Source organism: Momordica charantia, assembly GCF_013281855.1.
Source record: "Momordica charantia cultivar OHB3-1 chromosome 3 unlocalized genomic scaffold, Mcharantia_2.0 BLBB01000003.1, whole genome shotgun sequence".
In the NCBI taxonomy this organism is placed as follows: Eukaryota; Viridiplantae; Streptophyta; class Magnoliopsida; order Cucurbitales; family Cucurbitaceae; genus Momordica; species Momordica charantia.
The window spans coordinates 21,419,650-21,439,117 of NW_028275161.1; the positions used below are offsets into that span (position 1 = coordinate 21,419,650).

At 31.1% G+C, this 19,468-nt stretch overlaps 1 protein-coding gene across 1 annotated transcript; it reads left to right on the forward strand.

The window, feature by feature from the left end:
• The first annotated feature begins 7,267 nt into the window (after window positions 1–7,267).
• Window positions 7,268–9,452, forward strand: LOC111008555 (BTB/POZ and TAZ domain-containing protein 1). Its single transcript, XM_088122117.1, has 4 exons — window positions 7,268–7,539; window positions 7,625–7,758; window positions 7,846–8,149; window positions 8,710–9,452. The coding sequence occupies exons 1-4, from the start codon at window positions 7,315–7,317 to the stop codon at window positions 9,223–9,225; spliced, it is 1,179 nt and encodes a 392-aa protein (XP_087978243.1). The 5' UTR covers window positions 7,268–7,314; the 3' UTR covers window positions 9,226–9,452.
• The last annotated feature ends 10,016 nt before the right edge of the window (window positions 9,453–19,468 follow it).

Genomic DNA, 19,468 nt, shown 5'->3' on the forward strand with positions numbered 1-19,468 from the left:
GCCGCTACAATTTGCACAAACTACCTAAGCCTTCCAACAAATTTCGGTAATTTGTGTAATTTCAAAGAAATGTGGGGCAACTTTTGAACGGTGCTTCTAATTGCAGAAATCTATGGAAGTCTGTTTTGGTCCTCACTAATCCCAACCTAATGGTCTCTACTCTTTCAATTTCGAAACATTCATCCAAATCTTAATGATTTCTCACGTTCTAAGAATAAGGAGGGTACTCCAACATACTTGGTTAGATTCGAGTTTTTGTTAATTGCAGCGAGAATTACAATTTTTGCAGCGTACCTCTTTCATTTATATTTATAGAAGGAAAACTTAATGTCAATTCCAAGTTCCCATCGTGCTGAATTTCTCACACTGGGGTAGGTCCAGTATCGGCTCTTCTGACAATCGGGCGTCGGCGTGTGACTCAATTGCTCAAGGAAAATAGATTGCTGTCAACGACTAAGACTTGTGTCTTAGGAGTTTTGAGAATGAAAGAACTGCGGAATCAGCTGAAAAACAACGCATCGAAAATTGAATCGCCTTGAAGAATTCCTACCCGCAGACTTCCCTAAATGAATTGTCTAAGCGCGACGAGAAAGGAACTCATCTTTTCGACAAGCGAAATGTCAGATCCATGACCATCGACTCTCTCTAGTTAGATGGTTATCGAGGTTAAAGCAGCTCTGTCCGGAGTCTTTCCCCTTCTTCTGAAAATTTCTTAAATCCAAGAAATGCAAGTTAAGGAGTCCCTCTAAGAAAGGAGAAAACAAAACCAGCCTAGAGAGCTAGTCTCACAGACTATGGAACCCAAAGGGCTCGGCCCAGGGGTGCTGGCCCAAGGGCTGTTCGGCCCGTGGATTGCTCAATTTAGAGGATGCTCATCCTATGGGCCTTCTTTTTGTCCATAGGCCTATACCCATGGCTCGGCCCAGGGGCTGTTCGGCTCGAACTCTGCAAAATTCAAGCTTCATGGCTCGATCTTTTGGATCGTTCTTAAGTTAATGGGTCTTGATAATTTGGGCTGGACTTACTAAATTTTCTATAGTTGGTTCATATGGTAAAATTTTTATTTTTATTCATAACATCAAGTTACATCAATATATACATTTCGTTAATTTAGGGCATAATTCAACTAACAAGTTAAAATATTAATAAATTTTTTGATTAGTTGGTAATTTTTTTTTCTCTCTCCTTATTAAGACTCGAATGAGGTTTTGACCCAGGAAATTTAAGTGGAAACATTATGGGAAAGTAGAAAATTAAAATTGGAGTTACGGGGCAAATTTTTTAAGAAATTGAATATGTAACAAATTCAAATTATGAATTTAATTGGTCAATTACGCACGTGCCTTTTCTTGTAATGAACGGAAGAAGGAAACAGCCGAACGGGCCCGTGTTCTGACAGCCAGCGATATGGGCCGACGATACAGTGCTCATGTTTATCGGCCTGGCCTGTCTGTATCTTTTATGGACTAGGCCCATTGGGTTTGGAGGTTGTTGAAGGACTAATAATTGCGGATCTTATTGCCCTGAATTTCCCTTGGCCTAAACTAATAAACCATTTATTTTAGGGCATTTTTAATGAATAACAAAAACATTGGCCGAACTTTGCAAATATAGTAACAACTTTTTTGTTTTGCAAATATGCCAAACAATATTTAAATTAGATTTTTTGTCATTCCAAGTTTGTGCTCGACACCGATCGACTTAATATGATGTATATCAATGATATAATTAATATACCTAATATGAAATATATCATTAATTAACTGATATACTTTAGAAAATATATTACCAATATATTTGATATTAGTTATATCAATTATATAACTGATATACTAAATATAAAGTATATCATCGATGTAACTAAAGTATGTAATATGAACTTATGAAGTATATCAGTCAAACTAAATCTATGAATGGTAAGTTTTATATTAAATATATCAATGATTAATCTTCATTCGGTTGAAGCTTTTGATTTTGTTTTCTTGAAAGAAAAGATACAATTAATTAGAACTCAAAGCCACATGCGCAGAAGATGAGGAGACATCAGTCTCAACAAGTCGACAAAGCGAAAGAGGAAAAGAAGAATCCCATAAATTGGAGCAACAAAATGAAAGACCTATGTTCGCCAGGTGATCCTTGGGCAATTGTGTCGTCGATAGGCATGGATGAACTGAATAGAGTCAAAAGAGAGGGGAAGGATTATGATGTCATGAACGTAGACACTTTCATCACCAAAGGATTCCGACCTTGGAGAAAGAAGGTTGATAGCTTCGAGGGGTCTGATTCAACAATAATGCGCGAGTAATTGAAAGATCAGGCAAGGCGAATCCCTTCAAGGATGGCTAGAAGCTCAACAAGCAGAGCAATATGAGAAATCTGCAAGAAAAGAGACTGAACGACCATTATACAATTATAACAGTCTCACAAGAGGAGTCCCAGACCTCTACCATCCTCTCGATTGCCACAATCTACGTCGGTGTTCAATTTATAAAAATCACAGGAAGCTTTTGGTTTAAGTAATATTGTACGTTTTTTTATAGTATATCAAGTATATGAGTGATATACTTAATTTTAAATATATTATTCATATTACTGATATATCGAAATATAAAACATATAATTGATATACTTAATATTTGATATTAGGTAAATCGACGTGAGGGTATAATCAACTTTTATATATATATATATATATATATATATATATATATATATTTTAATGGGTTGGGCCTCTATTCCTTGCTAGATTAGAGAAGCGGTTGTTAGATTTGCAATTAACTAATCATTTGTTGCTATATTTTGCAAGTGGACCTTTATTTTATCCTTATTAAAAATTAGATCCCTAATTAAGGATTGATTATTTAATCTTTTTATTATTGTAAACATGAACGTATAAATTTGGTCTATCCAAACGTAAGTGGGTAAGATACCTTGATGGACGTTTGAATTCTTAGCTATGTATTTTGTGTTGAGTAAATTAATTTAACTTTAAACTTTTAATTTAATCAAATTCAATCGCTAAATTTGCTCAAAAACCAACAAATATCAATCAAAATGTATTAAATAAACCACTCAAATGCTCAATCTAAGCTACAAAAACGTCCCAATAAAATCAAGCAATTAAAAAAAAACCCCATAATCCTCCACCTAATTGCTTAATCGAGCATAAAAATCAATCAAATTATAAAAAACTTGCACCTAAAATTTTGGTTAAAAAAAAAAGGGTGCACCTAAAATGCAATAACCCAATTCATCAAATATTTTAATTATACCACTTATTCAATATTAAAATTGACTTGTACTGAACAAATAAAATCTTCCTTCTAAATACAAGACCATATTTTGTCCTAGATAGCTCTTAATACCTGCTTGTTTATTTGTTTTTCTTGCTATTCTGCTTAATGATTTAATGGACCAAATCTTCATGGATTACATTATATAATAATTAAATGCATACTAAAATAAATAAAAAATTTTAAAAATAATAATTAAAAACCCAAGGCAAATAGATATCATTCATTGTCCACTTCACGGTTCTGTTTATTTAATTGTTCGAATTTGAAAAAATAATAAGCTCCTATAATCATAATATTTAAAAAAGTAGTACTGATGGTGAAGGAACAACCAAATCAACAAATTTATTTTTTTATTTTTGGATATCGAATCAACAAAATTAATTCAAAGATTGGCCAACCAAAAATAAAATTTATTATATACAACCCAAGGATTAAATCTCTAACATTTAAAAATATCTTTCTCCCGCCCTTCACCGATTTTCCTCATTTATCATTCTTCCTTGACCACATCTGACATACTTTGCAAAATAATAATAAGAATAATAATAATAATAATAATAATAAATCAAATAATCGTGGAGCACGCATTTAAGAAAAAATATATTGTTTATTTACTACCGATAAAATAGTGATAAATTTAACTATAATTGGGTCGTTTTATATTTTTCACAATAAAGAAATCATTTTTTTCCTCGTAAGTCATATCATTTGTCAAATGTAAATTTTTAATTTTATTAAATTGGACCTAGATTTTTATAGCTGATTCCATTTTTATCCTCTCTCTTTAATTTCGAATAATTAGTCTAAGTATAAATTTCAAAAAATTCACTAATTTCATGAATCAAATTTATAAAAAATTAAGTCTGATGAATGTACAAAATTAACGATTGAATGATTATTTTTCTCTCAAATTTTATCACTATACTTGACCAGTAGTGGATATTTGGACAATTTACTTGTACATACCTATTTATGAATTTTAATAAAGCATTGTACTAACAATTGTTATCACTTTCAAAGTGGCTCATTTGAACCGTACGTGAATTCACCGCTATATTATCAAAGTTTCAAACTTATTTTTATACCGGTTTAAGTCTTTAGCATAAAGTTTTAAATGCACCATGTGTAGTTGACATATATTTTTTAATTCATTAAATACACACCAAATTATATTTGTAATAATTATTCAACCAAAAACAAAGTAAAATTTATAATAATGTTTAAAATTAAGGTAAGAATTGCAACGCTCTCTGTAATTTAATAAAATTGATAATTTTTTTTTTGAATACATAAAATTGATAATTTAGAATAAAAATGAATACACGGTATCAATATCAAGTTGGGGACAGGGACAACAATCCATCTTAATTTTCTCTTTATACAAATTAACATCCGTGCATGTCACGTGTCTCGATGCATTTCTGACCTCAGAAATTAAAAAGGTTTTATTATTAATAAATATATTTAGTCTACATACTCTGCACCGGCCGGAAAGAACGGTTTTTATTTTTTGTTTTTTTTTGTCTCTCTTCATATTTACATTATCTGATATTTTAAATAAAGATAATTTTTTTTTTATCAATCAAATCATTATTATTACTTAAGTGTAAAAAATTTACATGTGAAAATTAAAAATGATACTTTTTAGTATGAGAATATATATGAAAGAATCATGTACCCAATTTAAGACGTGATTATAATTTAACGGTAGATAACATTTACTTCTTCACTAAGATTGAGAGCACATGCTAGTATAGTGGAAAGAAAACTTATTTATCTAAGAGTGATTATAAAAATAAGGTATTATCCTAAACACAATAATAGAAGGATAAAAGAGTAGATAGCCTAATCCAACTAATTGTAAATTAACAGCAAAACATGACTTAACATTGTAATTGGTTAATAATTTTCACAAACAATATGTCTATTACTAGTTGTATATGTTATTAAGTACAGTCATACCAACAATAATGTACTACATCCCATCAGAACTTTGTAGTTAAACGTGTTTCAGTAAGAATAAGTTTGGTGACTACTTGAGAAGTCTTCGTGTTGCACATTTTTTTAAAAAAAATCCTGTCCTTGAAGACTGTCTCTGGCACTTCCTCCGGCCACACTTTGTGACCATTGCCAACTTTAATGAAATGTTTTTTTTAAGTATAATAAATTAGGAGAATGAAGTTTGAACCTTCGACTTTATATAAATAAGTAGATATCAATTACCACTAATATGCTTATATGTTGGCAGCTATTTAGAGTTGATAAGGGGTGAAGCCTTTCAAACATGGAATATGCAACTACGTTACAAATATATCATTTTAGTTTGTTTAATTTGCATGTAGCATCCACATCCGTATTTTAAAAATATTTGGATAATTCTTGTCAAAAATCGAAATCACTTACTTTCATTTCTTTAAGGTAAAACATGTGGGATTGGGGGATTGAACTCACACGATCTTGATCGGAGATATATGTTAATTACGTCAGGTCACTTACTTTCATTTAGTTCATCTCTAAACATCGTCAAATAACTGAAGATTTTAAACAATTTCAAAAATTTTTCCAAATGGTTGAATTTCAATTATAATTAGAAAAAAATTATAAATTTAGTTATCAACCTTTTCAATTGCGTCTAATAAATTTCTAATTTTGATAGGTGTATAATAATATTAATTTCGTAAACTTTTCAACATCTAATCAAAGACATTGAGGATAGCAACCTTGCGTTATCTTTTTCTAGGAAAGTTAATATTTAGACATGTTTTCTTTTTTCTCTTCCTAAGTTTTTTAAAGCAAAAAGATATATCTTTCTAATTTAATTATGAGTCACTTTTAAAATATAAAAACTTATTAAACACGCTAATCTAATCATAACTCACAATAGATAAAACATCTATTTTCTACTCAAAGATTGATGATTTGATTCACGTCCCATTCCGATAATTGTTGAACTAGAATAACACCTACATAACACAACATTGAAAATTTAGTGATGTGAACACAGTTTAAAATAACGAAAAAAATTTGTAGAGATGTGGTGTAAACACGTGGTTGGGTAGCGTCCCAGGAAGGAGATCGTTAGACGCCCAACTTGGCAATATCTACGTGGCAAAATAGATTGCGCGTTCGTGGATAAGATCCGTCCAACTCCCCCAAACAATCCCAACGATTAGAATTTACAACCAAACCCCTCTCCACGTCACCCTCCAAAAAACATGGGCCACCATTTTTTAATTATTGTTATTTTTTAAATAAAATCCCTCCCCCTCTTATTTTTATTATTTCCCATAATCCTATAACTTTTATTCTTCATCTATTTGTTTAATACACAACACGTCAGAGTAGGTTCAAACTCACGATTAAATTAAAGTTGTTATCTTAATGATTGAGCTATGCTTAGATTGACAATATTCATTAGTTGTTGTTTAACTACTCACTAATTGTAATTAACGTCATTGTACTAAATTGTTATAATTTAATCGAGAATAGAAAATGACATGTGAATATGAGGAAAATATGATGCATGAAAGAAATATTAATACATACATACTAGATTCATTTAGTTCATAGTTATATACTATTTTTACCTCTCAAAATTATTTCCAATAATTTATCATATGTCATTGTCAATATGTTCACTATAAACACATGAAAAATGTGAAGGACCCATCATAAAAGTATTAGTGGTAACCGTATCCTTTTTTAAAATTGTCAATAATTGCATGTTTGTTGACATGTCATGGTAAAATTAGTCGAGTAATTAGGTAACAAGATAATTTTTTTTTTTAATTTTAAAGTTTAAGGATTCGATAAAATTTGTTTAGGATTAGTTAAAAAAAAAAAAAAAAAGATGGGATGAAAACAAAACAACAAATGCGGTTGAAACGAAGGTGGGAGATTTACAAGTGGTAACAGCTCGATATTTTGGCATTTTTCCTCTGCGGCCGTGTCTATATATATGGCTTTGTGTGTTTCGAAAATGGGCCGAGAAACGTGGTGATCGCTCCCCTTTTCGAAAATGGAATCCACTCCTCTCACCACATCCGTCCCTCCCACCGCCCTTCCCGATGATCTCTACTCCGATTTTCCGGCCGCCACCGCCACCGCCACCGCCACCGCCACCGCCGCCACAGCCGCCGCCGATCAATCTATTTCGCCCTCCATTTACCGGGAGCTTCCGGAACCGGACGTCTATATTCTCGCCTCCGGCGGGCTTCGCATCCCGGCGCACTCCGGCATCTTGGTAACTCATCGGATCTCTCCCTATCCTGATTTGGATGTAATTTCGGTAATGAGATTTGTGAGATCTGTTTCTTTGTAAACCCTAGGCTTCGATTTCGCCGGTTCTTGAGCACGTGATCTATCGGCCGAGCAAGAATCGGAATGCGGAGAAGGTCATTTCGATTCTTGGAGTCCCGTCCGATGCTGTCGTCTCCTTTGTTCGGTTCCTCTACAGCTCTAGGTTCCGAAATCCGCCTCTCTCCGGATCTGAATTCGATTCGAATTTCTGAATTTCTGAATTAAATCGACGATTGCGATTTCTACGCAGGTGCACGGCGGAGCATCTCGAGAAACACGGGATCCATATGCTGGCTCTGTCGCACGTCTACATGGTGCCGCAGCTTAAGGCGATGTGCACCAAGGATTTGGCTCAACGGCTGACGATCGAGAGCGTCGTGGATGTTCTGCAACTGGCGAGGCTCTGCAACGCGTCGGATCTTTACCTGAAGTGCATGAAATTCGTCGCCGATCACTTTAAATTCGTCGACAAAACCGAGGGCTGGAAGTTCATTCAAGATAACGACCCTTGGCTCGAGCTCGATATTCTTCAGTTCATCGACGAGACCGAATCGGTAAACGCTTTTTCCAATTTTTCTCTGTCTTCCCCGAAATTGCATAATCGAAAACGTTGATTCTCGGCAAAAATTTATTTTAACGAACCTCTGTTTGTCACATTAGATCCTTGTTAACAGATTTCAAACCAATTCTGTTGTTTCTTATCTCTTCAATTTAAAATCAAAAGTGATTTCAATTCCCAAATCTCGTTTTTACGTACATTTTCTTTTAATTTTAAGAACCAAACCTATAAACACGAAATTCGTTATCGATTCAATTACCAATATAACCTCAGAGTTCTCTGGACCATTCATTTTCGGCAATAAGAACGAAAAGGTTATATTAGTAAAATCCTTATACATCCAAATAAGGAAAAGAAAAGTTTTAAACCATTAATTTTACCTATATATATACTTCTATTTCGTGGTCCCAAAATTTCATTGACGCCTTTCTGAAGCATATTTCCTGTCCACTTATTTAAAACGAGAATATCTATAGAACTCAAAAAAAAGAAAAAAAAAAAAAGAAAAAGTGTTGTTGGATCTGAAATATTTATTGGGGAAAAATAAAATGGCAGAGGAAACACAGGAATCGGAGGATGAGGAAGGAGAGGAAGTTATATGTAGAGCTCCACGAGGCAATGGAGTGCTTAGAACACATCTGCTCGGAGGGTTGCACCATCGTGGGGCCGTACAACGTGGAGCCGAAGAAGGAGCGAGAGCCGTGCTCACACTACTCCACGTGTCACGGTCTACAGCTTCTGATCAAGCACTTCGCCACGTGTAAGAAGCGCAACAACGGAGTCGGATGCGGGCGCTGCAAGCGGATGTGGCAGCTTCTGAAGCTCCACTCCTCCATCTGCGACCACTCCGACTGCTGCAAGGTCCCCCTCTGCCGGAAGTTCAAGCAGCGCTCGCCGGAGGACAACCCCCAGTGGAAGATGCTCGTCAGAAAAGTGGTGTCCGCCAGGGCCATGTCGTCTCTCTCTTTGGCCAACGGGACGAAGCGCTCGGATCTGAACGACGGCCGCCGGGGGATTGGGACTTTCAGATTACAGGCCGGCCGCCGGTGCAGAACGGCGGCTTTCTGTTGAAGGGTTCCGGTTCGGTTCGGTTCGGCTGTGTTTGGGAGTGGAATAGGGGAAGTTATATAATGTGGGCCTCCTCTGGTTTGTAAATTTTTTTATATTTTTTTGGAGTATTCTTTTTAAATTTTTTTTTTTGGGAGTAGATGAAGGAAATAAATGAAAACAGTGTAAAAATTGGCTACTGTTTACTGTTTAGAAAGGCTGTAAAATCTCTATTTATCTCCTTCCTTCCATATACGATTGCAAATCCATGTTTTATGTTTGTATGTATGCGTGGGGAAACTCAAGTTGTCTTCTTATTTAATGATCAGATCTCTGAAATTATTGAAAAGAAAAAAAAACTGATTTCGTGTTAAAAAAATACTTAGATAATGACTAGTGAAAATTTATTTCTATCTTAACTATTATTGCTCATTTGTTCTCACCCGCCACAACTTTAGTATTTTCTTTATTTTTTCCTTTTTTTTTTCCAGTTGGATATTATGTTTGTGTTTTTTTTTTTCTGAAATAAGTTGGATTTTGTGTTTTTCTTAATAATGTTTATTTTTCCGAAACTACCTACAATGATTGGATTTGGAGATGATAACGTTGCTGGCTTAACTTTTTCTTTGTTTTCATTGTTTTTTTGTCGTTTTTAAGAAATAAAAAGAAATATATATTTTGGAATTAAATTGTTTATTATTTCTAAAACTTATATAGAATTGTGAGAATTAAGAAGGGCACAAAATGGCTTAAGAGCCAATTTTACTCCTCTTTTGTCTCTATGGAACTTTTTTTTTATTCAGATATATATGGAGATGGTTTTGAATCTATACTTTTTATTGAGCTTCATTGTGAAAAATATGCTTTGTTATAATTTTTTTTAATGTCTCCACTTTTCTTAAAATCACAATTTTAATACCTAATAAAATTTTAAAAACAAATACAAGCTTTTGAAATCAAACACAAGTTCGAGTAAAGTGAATCTGCATATTAAGAGTTATTCATTTATCATTTTGCATGGACAAAATTAGTTGTGGATTAAGTTATTTATAAAATTTTTAGTGGATAAGAGAGAGATCTCTTGGTACATTCAACAATTTCATGTAATTGTCACGAGAATACATCTATTACAATATAACTTTGAAAAATAAACAAACTTAATGGAATAGAGACGGAATTAGAAAATATCATCAATCACTCTCCTTTTAAATTTTCAAGTTTTTACAAAATAAAGGGAAAAAGGACACGTCCCCAGAATTAGTGATAATTAGTGAGGTATAACTGAAATTGATAACACAGAAAAAAGGGGTAATATTAATTATTTTTTCATATGCCTTCAAGATATTTGTTATGTCTCTCCCAATGAGTAAACTTAGCTAATCAAATATGGAAGCAAAAGCAGCCATAGAAGTGGCACTCACCCATTACCCTAAAACAAAATATCTTCTAAGAATCTGTCCCCTCCACCCCTGCTCCCTGTTGTTGCTTTCATCTTCTAGGGTTTTCTTTTTTGTCACTCTTCGATAACGACAACCACCGAGAGCTGGAAAAGATGATCTCGGGCCCAAATATGGACCCAAGTTTGTCTCAAATTTAAAAAAATAAAATTAATGATAAGTTTACCTGACATGATATTGAGTAAATTATAAAAATTTGGAGGACGAATTCTAGATCACATGCCTTGGGCAGTTGAGTTTTGCTAACGTCTCTGTCAAAATTTGTAAAAGCTGTAAAAATTTCCGACTCTCTTCTTTTAAGGTGACTTAATGTACCCTTTAAATTTATACTTAATTAACTCATATGCAAGCATCATAATTGGAAAAAGTTTGAATATGAGGGTTAAATCGAAACTTTTCAAACAATAAAATAATTTTAAGTTGAAAATTTATGCATATACGTAAAAAGTTAGACAGTAAAATTTTGTCGAACATGATTTATCGGTACCAGCCACGCTGATGGGGCCGTTAATGATTTGTCGCTGTTCTTCTGATTCCTTAAAACGGCCATTTTTTCTTCTCCATTTTGCTGCCTAGTTGGCGTTGTTCTTTCCACATAAAAAAAATAAAAATAAAAATTAGACACTTGGATCCATGGTTTTCATTATGTCACAATCCCCAGTGCCATGTGCAGTTTAATATCTAGCATAGTGTTGAAACCAAACGCTGTCGTTTTATCTTAAAGCTAGGTTCAATGAAATCTTGGGTCGCTTTTTCTAATTCATTGAGTTTAATTGACTTTGAATAATTGAGTGAGATTTGGGACAAATTTTGAGTTTGTTGGAAGTTTTTTAGCTTAAGTTGCAAATATCAAACTTACCCAGTTTCCATTTTGAACTTTTTTCATCTTTGATTGTAAAGAGTTCAAAATTTGTCACCTCAGTAGTTTTTTTTTTTTTTTTGTTTTACCCATTGCTAGAAAATGTTAAAAAAATTCCCTGGTTGGAGGGCGGATTAAATAATTTTGTTTAGGAATTTGAAAAAAAAAATGTACTTTAGACAATTAATATTTAAATCATCGACTTTTTTAGACTTAGATTTGATTATTTATAGGGAAGAAAAAAGATATCGATAATTTATAATAAAATATTACCTATATGTAATACTCATGTATAAATTGAAAAAAAATTCAATAACAATTAGACCAAAGAAAAGATAAATGCATATTTATAAATAGGAAAAGAATTTCTATTAGATTAAAAAAACTTGGATGATATCAAGAACAATCTTACTTTTAGAAAATCATGGCTTGAATATTTCACTAATATATATCTTTTATTTTCTTAAAAACAGTTGACATATTTATATATTTATATATTTTTAAATGATTTTAAATATTTATATTTTTTAATAATATATAAGGGATGAGGCACAAGCTCCATCGCACCAACCGGAACTTTTGTTAATTATTTTAATTAGTATATAATAACATGTGTTTCAAAATTGTCAAACCAAAATTGTCAAACCGAACATAGCTCAAGAGACCAAAAGGTCACGAATTCGAATCCCCACCCTACATGTTGTATTAGAAAAGAAAAACACGTGTTTGAGAGGCCTACAATCGACCCACCCCTATTTGGCCTAACACAAGCGGTGAATGAAAAGGTAATTTAATTGGAGGGGGTTGGAAATAAGATTAAGTTATTAAGTTCGAAGTGGAGCTATAAGTGAATGAAATGATTTTGATTTGAACAAATAAATTTTCGGACAATCTGATGTCACTTGGGTTGGGGCATATCTATTCAAATAAAAATATCATATTCATATGACGAAAAACTTGCTTGTATGATTTGTGACCATCTGATTAGAAATGATGAAAGATATTTATATATGACTATAACAACACTATCGATGCAAGATATTTTTAGGTAAAGTTTAGTAGCATTCGAGTTCAAATTTTGAAGTGAATAATATCACTATATATAAAAATAGGAAAGCATATAGTAATTTTTAGAATTTAAAATATCTTGGGTACTCCTTAAAGAGATGTTAATCATACTTCTAAATTCATATACTCATTTTCTTATTATTATATATCGGGACAAAGCTATAAAATTATTTTTCGAGTCCCTTGAAGATGACACAATAGCAAGCATTTGAGTTTTTGAGCTACCACTTACTTTGAAGTCTCAAGTTGGAGTCTTACGGCGGTCACAGTATTGTTAAATCTACACAACGAGCTTCGATTCTAAAGATCCATTAGTATAAGTCACGATTTTGAAAAGAAAAATCTTTATTTTTTAGGATTCGAGAAATTGAAAATACAAAATTTTATATATACTTTTCGAAGCAGGACATAAATTAAAGAAGGTGATTCATGAAGATGTTTCAAGTAATTTATTAGCATTTGTGTGGTTCCCGTTCTTCTACAAAATTGTACAGATAACAAGTGTATGGGAGTGTGGATGGATATGATTTATTGGGAAAATGTCAAAGTTCTAATATGTGAATTATCTCAAGTTAAAGTCCTCTCTTTTTTTTTTAATTATTTTCAATTAATTTTATCTTTTGCTCTTTTCAATATTGGAGAAGCCCAAGCCCAAGCCCGAGCCCAATGAACATATATTATAAAAGTAATTAATGCAAATATTTGGTTGCCGATTCATGACATGCGTGTTCTTCGACAGATTATTTTTTAAATTTTGTATGGTCTAGTAGAAATTTAATCACATTGAAAAAAGATTATATTTTTAATAAATATATTATTTCATGTTATAAATTTTTATTATATGTGTTAAAATTAAAACATGTTAAATATAATATATTATAAATTATATAATGTTATAAAATAATAATTATACAAACTTCATAACAAAAATGTTAATAATGTTATTTTAAATTAAACTAAATATTTTGTTGGTTACTATTACTAATTTACAAATATATTACTAAACACACGTTAAACAATTTTTTAAATTGAGATTTAATTACTATATCTGTTACCGAACATATATATGAAAACATTGAAAATAAATAATACAAATTTTGCGTATTTTTTAATCTTTTTATATTTTAATTTTCTGATCACCCATCAAATGCACCTAAAACTTCTAACATTTTTTTTTTAATATCAGAATTCAAAACTACTTTAATTGGCATTTTCAAAAATAGAAAATGACTTTAGTTTTTATCTCTTTTTTTTTTTACTTTTCTTCAAAAACGTTACGAGAAACATAAAATATGTACAAAATGAGTAAACATATGATCCTTATTTGTGAAGATCATTTATTATGCTGATATTGTTCTCTATTTATGGCAGTGTTCTTCTACAAATGCATGGTGCTATAAAGCATTTTAAATGAAACCCCGAATTTTCAAATGGTCAAACTAACAAGTGAAACAAAGGTGGGGTTGAAAGGTCTTTTATGCCCCCCGATGGGCTTTGGGCTTCTCAATCCGTGGAAAGGAAAAAATAAAGCTATTGAAAATGATGACTAAAAACGTCTCTATATCCTGTTAATTAATTTGTTAATATTGAATAGATGTTCATTGACTCAATTAATTATGATTTTAATGATATTAAATACGAATCATTGATCAAGCTGCAAAAATTGTTAAAATGGGTTGTTTTTTTGTGCACGCAACACGATTAACCGATAAATATTTTTTCTAAGAGGAACCATTTTATTCAAGGGGAAAGTAGGTGAGAAACATACCTACAATTAAAAGAAAGCTAAATAAAAGTTTTTAAGTTAGAGAAATGATATTTCTTTACCATCCAAAAATGTTTGGGTTACCAAACCCTAGCTATTTGTTCTATCTAGATATTAGAAAATCTCAATAATTGGGGTTTGACAAAATCTACAGAAAACAATAATTATAATAATAAACATTGTTTTTAAAACGTCATTTTTTTAAGATTTTCTCGTAGAAGTATAGTTCATTTGATAAATAATTAACCTAGTTTTAAAAAAATAATGAAGCATTGTGTAAGTTTAATTAGAAGTTCAAAGTCACGAAAGTAGTCTGAACAGTATCATGTCATATGTCATATGAGTTGTGACCATTATGATAACCCAATTTTAGAAGGTTGAAAAACATATCTTAGGAAAAAAATAACCAGAAACTCTAAACCTAGCCTAAACTCTACTAGAAAGTTTAATTGCTGAGTTAAAAAGTATTTTTGGAGGAACTGAACATTCTTAGAAGAAAAAGGAGTAGATCAATGGTAATTTTTTTGGCCAAAGGAGAATCAAAATTGGTCTATTTTGCTGAGGTAGCTAAAAAAAAGTGTTGTTGTCTATATTTAAGGTTTTTAGGAGAGCAAAAATGTTAAGAAATAAAAAACAACGGGCAACATTTAATATTCTTTCTCATAATAAATACATAATGAAGAGATTTGTGACTAACTTTGAATTTCTTAATTAATACAAGATTATTTTAATTTGTTTCTCATTTCAATAGATGTTATAGAAAAGCAAGGTTTTTGAAACTGGGAGAAGTTATATTGAAAGGAGAAAAAAAAAAAAACCAATATCACCAATTTCTGAGATATGACTTTTTTTTTTCTTTTTCCCTTCAATTATCTTGTTTCTAACCAGGGAATTTCTTGAATCAAAATAACTCATCAATTAATAACACCTACTTGCATTTTTCCTTTAAAGGCATAAATAGAGTAAATGGACAAATTATTACAGTTATTATTATTATTATTTTTTTGATTCTGATCATGCTCTCGAGCTCCCTTTTAATTTGTACAAATAATTTATGTTAATAAATTCATTGTTGTTTAGTAATAATTCAACCTTAATTCACCTCTTTTACTTGATCATTTACTAGATGTAATCTAATTGATAATTATGATAGAACGAAAAAGGAGACGATTTAATATACATATTAGCGGTCTTCTCTATCAACTTTGAGTGTTTTTTGAAATTAAAATAACTGACAAGCACTTTCATTTTCCAATTAAAACACTAACTTACCTAAACTTCTCCTTAATTTTTGAACAAATTGTGTAGCAAGTGATTATGATTGAGGGTATTTCCTTAATTACTTTATATCTTTATTTTGCAGTTTTCATTCAAAAAGAAAAAAGAAAAAGAAAAAAAACCCTAGACTTGGCTAGATGGGTAAGGTGGGAAACTAGAGATTCTATGTGTAGAAAATATCTTCATATATTCATGTTCTTTTCTATTCTAAAAATGCTCACCAATTAGAATTGAGACTAAGGAAGATTCTTTGTAAATATGGATTGGGTCTATGTTAAATAGCAAAATATTACATCATTATTTAATAATAATATGTAGATATATAGCACATAGCACATTTCAATTATGAAGATGTTGATCATATGAGTTAGGGTTTACTAATAATTATGGCTCACTTAACCCAAAATTTTGTTTAATTATGGGTTATTAGTGTTATCATTGTATTTTAGGGTTTCTATGGTTTATGAGGTAATTTTTTAATTCTTTTCGGAGATTTTTTTTATTGATTTTATTAATTAAAATAATCTTATTCTCTTTATGTTTTATTCTTAATTATTTTTACCATTTTTGTTCTAACTTTCACAAATCGTTATATATATTTAATTATTTTTACTCATTCCTACACAATCATATCAATAAGAATACACTTTAGTAGTTCATCCCTTTATCTATTTACCATGCTTATTTGGAAAATCAGATTTGCAAAAGAAAATCATTTTTTATTCCACATTTCTCCCATATAACCTTCCATCAAACATTTTTAATAATATGATTAATTAAAACTAGTTCTGTAACATATACTATTATTTAAAATGAAAACATTATATTGTAATATGTGTATATACAAAAATAAAAATAAAAAGAGAAAAAAAAAAGAATTGAGGGTTAAATTATTTTATATGCGTTTATTATGTACTTATTCTAATTTCTCCATTTTTACATATTGCAGTTTTGATAGTTAAAGAAGCCTCAGTCCTAGCTAGGGTTTATAAGTTGAACAACACTCAATTCCATAAAAACCCATAAAAAAGAATATTACCTTTAGTTTGTGTTTCCACACATGAACTGGTTCGTGGAAGCTGCAACTTCCATGGCTTCCCTTCCCTTTGTATAAATATTGGTTTCCATCATCGGCCAAGAAAATCACCAAGCTTTCTGCACAGCTTTTAATTCCTTGTGTTCTTGCAATATTAGAGAGCTTTAATTAACTTCCTCCCAGCCCTCTGCTCATCTCTTTAAATTTGGTTTTTCTTAGTCATTTTGGTTCTTCTTTGTTTTGATTTCGAGGATTTTAAAGATGGTAGTCTTCCAATTTGTTGCTGTTTTTGTTGCCCTCTCGTGCATGAATTTCTTTGTGGTCGGTCATGGTAATACTGTCTTTAATGCTACGGTGTCATTAGATGGATCGGGTGATTATAAAACAATCAAGGATGCTATAGCGGCGGCTCCTGATAATAGCATCACACGATTTTACATTCATGTGATGGCTGGTACTTACAATGAACACGTTGAAATTCCATCCACCAAAACATTTGTGGCTCTTATTGGGGATGATGCATCAACCACTATTATTGTTGATAATCGGAGCAACCGCATTGGATTTAAAACTTTCCACTCCGCCACGTTCAGTAAGTTTTGGAGCTACCCATTTTCTTTTTTCTTCTCCTTCTCCTATCATTTTTCTCCATATAATATGTGAAATTCTGAAACATTTTCAATGTTTCTTCTTGGTAGATGTAAAGGGTAGAAACTTTATGGCAAAGTCCATAACGTTCAAAAATTCTGCTGGACCTGAGAATGGCCAAGCCGTTGCTCTTTTGAATGATGCCCACCAAACAGTTTATTACAACTGTATATTTCTTGGGTTTCAAGACACGCTTTATGTAAGAGGAGATAAGGTATTCTTCAAAGACTGACATTTACGGAACCGTGGATTTTATATTTGGGAATGGACTTGCAATGTTTCAGGATTGCAAGATATATGTCGGATTATCAAATACTACTGTTACAATTACTGCACAATCTAAAGAATTAGAAAGCGAACATAGTGGGTTCTCATTTCAAAATTGCAGTGTAACAACTTCTCCTGAACTCGGGCCAAGAAAAGATCAAAACTTTGATGTTTATCTTGGTCGGCCTTCCAGAGATTATTCAACTGTAATTTTCATGCAATCATTTTTGGACACGGTGGTCAATCCAAAAGGATGGTTAGAGTGGTCGTTGGGGAGCCCTCTAAACTTATTATTCTATGCAGAATTTAACAATAGAGGACCAGGAGCTGATATATCTAAGAGAATCAAATGGCAAGGGTATCATTTAATAAATAATCCACTAGAAGCTACAAAGTATACGGTGAAGGACTTTATAGATGGAACTACATGGTTGCCGGAAACTAATGTACCATTTAGACCTAGTCTGTAGCTTAATGTGCGACTATGTATTTCTTGAAATAAATACGAACAATTCCAATTACTTCGTTGAATAATGTTATCTTCAATTTATTATTTCTTCTTATTTCAAAGTTCTAAAAAATGTGTGATTGATAGAGAACTATACAGTTTATAAATGAAGTGATCTAAGTATGAAGAAATACAACACGTTCTTTAGCCTAATCTGATTTTATGCATCTGGATTAATTAAATAAAAAGTAAATATATAAAATACAATCAAGTTGATCTCTTCTGGTGTAATTTATAACTTCTTTTTTCATGGTTCACCTAAAAAAAAAAAAAAAAAACTTCTTTTTCATGGGTTTGAATATCACTTGAATTTCTCATTAGTCATTAAAACTTCATCCAAAGAAATAACAAATCTTAATTGATAAAATTGGAAAAAGTTTCCAATGACATCAAATAAACAAGAAATCCCATTTTCTTAAATAAGTAAATCATTTTCCTTATAAATTTATGCAATAACTTAATTTTTGTTTATCATAAGGGATTTTGTATTAATGGCATATCTGGCATAAATAATTGTTTATAGGAGCTAGTTATTTGATTACTTTGTTTTGTTATTGGTTAATTTGTCAGCCTTCTCGTTAAAGCTTTGTGTTATTAAGCTTAGTCTTTACACGTGTATAAATACCTAATAAATCCTTTTACATTTTACTGAGATGAATATACAAGAGTTTTTTCCTCCTTCAATTAACATTTAATATAATAATTTAGTGATATACTAGGAATATATCACCCTAAATAAAATAGTATTTTAGTGATATATTTTATATTTGTATATAACTCGTGACCTCTTGATCAGAGACATATGTCAATTACCGCTGAGCTAATTAAACTCAGGTTGGCGATAGCATATATATTTTCTTTTAAATATATTCTAAAACAAATTATATATACTGTCACATAAATGATATGTTAATAATAATGTAGTTTATATTAATATATCAGTGATATACCTCATCCATCTAAAAAAAATATAGTATATCATTGCTGTATAAGACAAAGATTTGCCGTATTTACAGACTATTTCTCTATGTAATAATTTTGAAATATATATGGGAATTAGGTTTGCCACCTATTATAAATTCATTTTATTATAATTATTATACCTGAATTGTATTTTTTTTTTTAATTCTAGACACCAACAAATTTAAATTTACACAAAAACTATTTATGGTCATTAGGCAATAAACACGTTTCTATATTAACGTATATTACCTCTGTATTAAAAAAAAAAAGTAACGTATTGATTCAAATTCAAATTTTGTTTTAAAGTATTAATTAGGTCTCTTTTTTTTGTAAATGTCATTATTAACTTTCCAGAATTAAATCTTGAGAGGAAGCATCAGTATAGTTTTTTCAGTATATAAATATATATCACTATATA

Excerpts from the sequence above, each read along its gene's own strand:
- LOC111008555 (XM_088122117.1), top strand. The coding sequence starts at position 7,315 with ATGGAATCCACTCCTCTCACCACATCCGTCCCTCCCACCGCCCTTCCC. Across the intron at positions 7,540-7,624 it reads CGGCGCACTCCGGCATCTTG|GCTTCGATTTCGCCGGTTCT; the intron begins GTAACTCATCGG and ends TGTAAACCCTAG. Across the intron at positions 8,150-8,709 it reads TCATCGACGAGACCGAATCG|AGGAAACACAGGAATCGGAG; the intron begins GTAAACGCTTTT and ends ATAAAATGGCAG.